Source organism: Miscanthus floridulus, chromosome 8 (genome assembly GCF_019320115.1).
Source record: "Miscanthus floridulus cultivar M001 chromosome 8, ASM1932011v1, whole genome shotgun sequence".
NCBI classification, from domain to species: Eukaryota; Viridiplantae; Streptophyta; class Magnoliopsida; order Poales; family Poaceae; genus Miscanthus; species Miscanthus floridulus.
The window spans coordinates 61,965,853-61,972,049 of NC_089587.1; the positions used below are offsets into that span (position 1 = coordinate 61,965,853).

Sequence of the window (6,197 nt, forward strand, 5' to 3'; positions counted from 1 at the left end):
TGCATGCGAGACTTCGCATAGTGTGTGTGAGACACACTTAAGCCCACCGGGTGGTCTCCCCACTCGCTCCCACGGCAGCCCATTTTCGTCCACCGGAAGTGCCTGCCTTTCCCCACTCACTCCCCACATTTACGCTTTACGCACAACTTGAAAAGAAAAATTAAAGCCACGGCTTTGCGCTAGCGAGTATACTAAAAGCTTCTTTGCCAACTTTAGAATGAAAACGGATACGAATAATACGAGAAAGCTATCCATGGCACCGTGCTAATGAGTATGCTTAGAGGCTCCGTTATTGTCTTGCTAATGAATGTATCTATGGATAATTTGGAAAAATAAAGCCACGGTTTCACGCGCGGTGAGTATGCTAAAAACTTCTTTTTGCTAGCTTTAAAATAAAAATAGATACATAATATGGAAAGATAACCATAGCTCCACAACAATATATATACTAGAAGCTTCTTTACCAACTCTAAAATAAAAAAGAATAAATATATTTTACAAAAAAATCGTGTAAACAAAATAAAACATACACACAGAATTCATTGCACGCAAGAGTGAGACTGAGAGTGAGAGCACACTTTAAGCCCACCGGGGGTCTCCCCACTCGCTCCCACGGCAGCCCGTTTCCGTCCACGGGAAGTGCCGGCCTTTCCCCACTCGCTCCCCAACCCCTCTCCTCCCCTGCCGAGTCCTGACCTCCTCTTCTTCGTCGTCGTCTTCGGCTTCGGCTTCCTCCAGGACTGAGTCCCATACGCTTCCCATTCCGCTCGTCCCCTTCTCGCGTGAACGCGCCGGCGCCGCGGATCCTGCCGCTCAAGAATGGAGGCGTGGCCGGACGATTTCCTATGCCCCATCACGCTGGAGGTCATGACGGACCCCGTCATCCTCCCCTCCGGCCACACCTTCGAGCGCCGCAGCATCCAGCAGTGGCTCGACGGGGGTCACCTCACCTGCCCCGTCACCAACCTCCCGCTGCCGCCCTGCCCGCCGCTCATCCCCAACCACGCGCTGCGCCGCCTCATAGCCGCCGTCTCGCCTTCCGCGGCGGCGGTTCCCGTCCCTACGGAGGGAGGGGCGCACGCGAGGCAAGAAGCGGTGCCGGTTCGGTCCGCATCACCTGTTCCGGCGCTGCTGAGGCTGGCCAAGTCCGGCGCCGCGGGGCGGAGGGAGGTGCTGGAGTCCGGCAACGCGGCGGTGCTGCTGCGGCACGCGGAGGCCGGGGACGAGGCGGCGGCCAGGGCGCTCCTGCACCTCAGCCTGGACGGCGACGACACCCGCGTCGGGCTCGTGGCGGACGGCGCCGTGGACGCGCTCTCCGCCGCGGTGTCCCGCGGCGGCGCGGCCGCGGCGTCCGCGGCCACGGCGCTCACCAGCCTCGCCACCGTGGACGTCAACAAGTGCACCATCGGGGCGCACCAGTCCGCCATCCCGGCGCTGGCGGGGCTCCTCCGCCGCGGCGGCCCGCGGGAGCGCCGCGAGGCCGCCACGGCGCTCTTCGAGCTCTGCAAGCTACCGGAGAACCGCCGCCGCGCGGTGCGCGAGGGCGCCGCGCCCGCGCTCGCGGACTTCGCCGCCGACGGCTCCGCGCGCGCCGTCGAGGTGCTCGGCCTCCTCGCCAGGTGCCGGGAGGGGCGCCAGGAGCTGTGCAGGATCCCCGGCGTCGTCTCCGTGCTCACGGGCGTCGCCAAGAGCGGCAACGCCCGTGCAATCGAGCAGGCCCTGCTCGTCCTCAACTGGATTTGTTCCGAGAGCAACGAACTGGCATTGGAAGCAATCAAGCTGCAAGCTTTCGACCTCTGTGAGGCTCTGGTGAACGACGACAACTGCAAGATCGCCAAGAACGCGGTCGAACTGGTCCGGACGCTCGAGAAAGCGTAGAGTTGGATTTGTGCTGTCCAAAGATGAGATTTGTCATGGGTTTTGATTCTGCACCTGCTCGATTGATTGGGTGTTGGCCTCATTGTACAGAGGTAGCAACAGCAAAGGTGAACCTTTTTTTTTATCTTCCTCTGTTTCATTTCCCTTCTCTTTCCATGTTGTAGCTGCGCCGAAAGAAAGACAAAAAAACAGTAGAATTTAGCTTATGTTCATATCCTTAGAACCAAAAAAAAAAAAGAGTCTGGTTCCTGAACTTGTCAGTTAGAATTGCTTCCGTGTTTCAGAGAGTCACCAGATCATCCAGTCTGAGATGTTGTTCACAATGATTCATCTGATGATGTAGTGAAAGTGACCAAATGCTCTGAAGTGGCTCAATCAAGTAGGATCGCTAGTCTTTCTCTTTCTTCCTTTGCTGTGCTCTATAGTTTTACATGATTACATGAGGAGAATTGGATTGTGTGTGTAGCCTATCATCTCCTTGTGATCAACTTATGATAAGAAATGAAATGAAATTCACCAGAAGTACAGAGGCTGTGACTTCCTGTCCGCTCAGAAAATCTTCTGTGCTTGCTAACTTGATGTGTACTTCATCAGCTATTTGCTCTACTAGGTTTGACATTTGGGGCTATATATTGTTTTTCATGCAGTGCATTGAAAGCTTGTGATTTGTACTAAGTTTTCCACGTTGCAATTAAATAACTTAGGATGAGCCCATATTATATAGCCAATAGAGATCCTGATGAAACTCGCGTAGGACCCTCAGGATCTCTTGCATCATCCTAGAGTCTTAATTACTCAGTAGATTGCGCAACTGGTACCCCTTATTCGAATCTGGGCACGGCCATAGATTTGAGATAGGCCAACTTTTGCTCTATACATTATACGATATTCTGTCTGGAATAAACTTTGAGAGTGCTCTTATGTGGAAACATATTATACCAATAGAAGAGGTCCTGCAACCAAAGCCATGTGAATCACTCCATTTTGCCTGTGTCACTTTTGTCCTTGAGAGAAGTGAGTGGTTATCGCGCAGCTTTGATTATCATTTTGTTTGACAAGGACTTGCTAGTTTTTTTTTTTTTTTGGTTCCGCTACGTCAACTAACTTACAATCTCGACATCAAATTAATTATAGAGAGGTATAATAATATAAGCACGCCTTTGTCTCATTAGTCGGCGGCAAAGCAGTGGGGATTCTTGAGCTCCGACCGGATCATCAGGAAACGCCCAAGAAATTAGGCGACTTCTGCTTGTGGCTGATATTTTTCTTTTCACCCTCTACTTCATTCAGGGAGGTGAGTGTTCATCCTCTGATGAATTTATATATGCATGCTTTCCAAGCCCTACTATGGGTTACGGGGAAAATATCTTAACTATTTCACTTTGATTTGATTTGCCATAAAGATGGCTATCCCTTCATTAGTTATTAGTTATCAAATTACCTTTCGTTAGTATAACCGCATATATAGTACAGGCCTTAATGTGCATTATTATGCAGTGGTGATGTGACCTTAATGTGCATAGTAATGTCTGAATGGAAACCTAGCAACCGTAAGATAAGGGTTGACCTTGACCACAAGCTTTTCCTGGGGGTGAGGGGTCAGGGGTGGTTGGCATGTCCATTCTGAACGCATGGCCTGTTCTAAACCAACAAAAGTCTGTTGGCCCCATTACTCAAAGCTGAAACACGGGGATCTAACCGGTGATCGCGTTTAGTGGACAGGATTAGCTATCACGCCAAATACACAATCATCATCGTCTTCTCAGACTGGTGAGTGGTGACCCATCCTGTGTGCAGTTCTGATGTGCTCATGCACACCTTTCTTAGCATTGCAGTGAGTGATGAGTGAATGGGTGGGAGCTGAGCTGAATGGCGTGAAGGATTGTGGTGTCAAACACCTTTCGGAAAGCCTTTCCCGTTGTAGCACCGTTTTGGATGGATGGATGGACCTGAGGCTGCTCAGAATTGGGTGTTGATGCTGAAATAGCATGTATGGGGGCAGCAGCTGTTTCCTGAAACGCTCTTGTTTCTTTCCTCTGGTTCCTGTCACTGCCTCCTTTTTTCTGCATGGTTGTGGTGTGCGGCAGATCCGCAGATCTATGCATGGTTGCTTGCTTCCTGATCTGAATATGATATGCCTGTCGTTCGGAAAAAAAAAAAGTTGTGGCGTGGTACAGCACACCCTACTGATGAGTTCTTCATCGTCTGCTCCATGACTGTGGATTTTTGGTAACTAGTACAGTGCCTTTAACATCCATTTCCCCCACTAGGTCATTAGTAATGTCAATCATTGCCTGTTGGGATTGAACTCCCTGCAGAGCTGGCAGGTAGGGATCACATAGAGCACGCAGGTAGGAGATAAATTGCGTCAGAAGAAGGAAAAATGCATCCATGGTTAGGAGATGTGTGTTGATCATGGTTGATGAATCCAAAACGCAAGATGGCAAACGTCACCAGTTAGTGTCACTGACTGACATGTGGGCTGCACAACTGCTTGAGCCGGGAAGTGGGGCCCCTGTGCCAGCGACTGTAAGCAGAGGATAAGGCAGACAAGGGGGTGGTATATTAGATTAAAAAAAAGAAATGGTGGAGCTAATATACAACCTAGTCGTTTGGTTGTGCCTTGTCGTAAACGATCGTAAATTTTCAGCCGGAACAGTATTTTTCTCTCACACAAACCAACCGAACGTGCTACTTCTCACACAAACCAGCAGATGGATGGCAGATGGACCAGTAGATGGTACTTCTCACACAAACCAGCAGGACTTCTCACACAAACCAGTCGTTAGTATAGTTGTAGTAGCAGCAGCAAGGACCGAGGAAAGAGTCCAATGGTTGGCAGATGGATGTTGTCAAAAGAAGGCGCCTACGAAGAGTCCTCGTGTTGGGGATCTCGATCTCTTCTGCCAACCGCGCGACTTGTCGACTCGCCGTGGATCATTGGCGCCACCGGTGGTACGAGTACGACGGCTAGTGTGCAGTGGCTAGTGGGCGCGGGGTACTCGTTGGCTAGTACCGTACCGTGCCCCATTTGTTTGGGCTCTTTTTATGGGTTCATTGCATTGGATGTTTCTCATTCTTCTCTCAGATTGCGACGTGTCTTTTCTCTTTGATTGATGCTCGTTATGAAAAATATTCGGTGCAAATAATATCTTCAATAGAATCATTAAAATCTCCTAGAAAAAATATGCTTACAGGTGTAAAAAAACAAAATCAAAACAATAACACGGTCCACGGTGTATCTATAGATGTATATAATGCGGCGGACGTCCGAACGGTGCGCCTACACTCCGTCTTCCCCGGTGCAGCTGCATCCCACGTCGCGCCGACTGCACGTGGGGAGTCCTCGCTCGCGTCCCTTTCACTTCTCAAGCGCCTACAGCAGTTGGCTACACCAGCATCCAGAAGAGGGGGAGGGGGCAACAGATGCCCAGCCGGCTTCAGGAGGAGAAGGAGGAGACACCGAGGTGAAGGTGATGCAGCAGAAAAGCGAGGACAGAGATGCAACAACCGATCTACTTTTGAAACATCCGGATGCAACACTTGCAACATATGTCTGAAGGCAGATAAAACACATGAAACATGCATCTAAAACATTAGCAACAATACCAGATCTACTTTAAAACATCCAGATAAAACACTTGCAGCATACGTATGAAACAACAGAAACGCTCGAAACATGCTTATGAAACACTTGCAAAAAAAAACACCTGAAAACACTTCGTATGTGTGAAAACATATTCAACATCCAGATGAAAACACTTACAAACATACGTCTGGAAAACGAGATGAAACATTTGGAATATACACTTGAAATATATGTGTATAGCCACCGCAACATGTGCAGCATTCCGATCTACTTTTACAACATCAAGATGAAACACTTGCAATATGTAGATGAAACATATGAAACACTTAAAATATACTCTTGCAACATGGGCTTTGCTTGGACGAATGGAGCCACGCCGGCGCGGAGGTCGACGACGGCACATGGACCTCGCTGTGCGACAGCGGCACGGGCAACTCATCAGCAGACGCGGCATCACACGAATCTCATCCCCCTCGCCTGCTTGCTGGAGCATCCGTCGTGGAGGCTCGCCGGCTCGGTTGAGGCGGCCGCGGCTCGCCAGCTCGGTAGAGGCAGCCATGGCTCGCCAACTCAGTGGAGGCGGTCGCGGCAATCTGTAACATCTCTGGTGTTACGAGCTTGCTTAGCACCTAGGGTAATGCCTAAGAGAAATTAGCAAAATAAGTTTTCGGGTTTAAAAGTTTAAAGCACATATGGAATTATAAACGAATCTTGTGTGACTCGCTTTCGT

The 6,197-nt window shown here is 49.9% G+C and overlaps 1 protein-coding gene across 1 annotated transcript; it reads left to right on the plus strand.

Moving 5' to 3' along the window:
* Positions 1-576: 576 nt before the first annotated feature.
* Positions 577-2,782, plus strand: LOC136472277 (U-box domain-containing protein 8-like). The gene has a single exon (XM_066470002.1). It carries the CDS (start codon positions 820-822, stop codon positions 1,876-1,878), a length of 1,059 nt encoding a protein of 352 aa, XP_066326099.1. The 5' UTR covers positions 577-819; the 3' UTR covers positions 1,879-2,782.
* Positions 2,783-6,197: the final 3,415 nt, after the last annotated feature.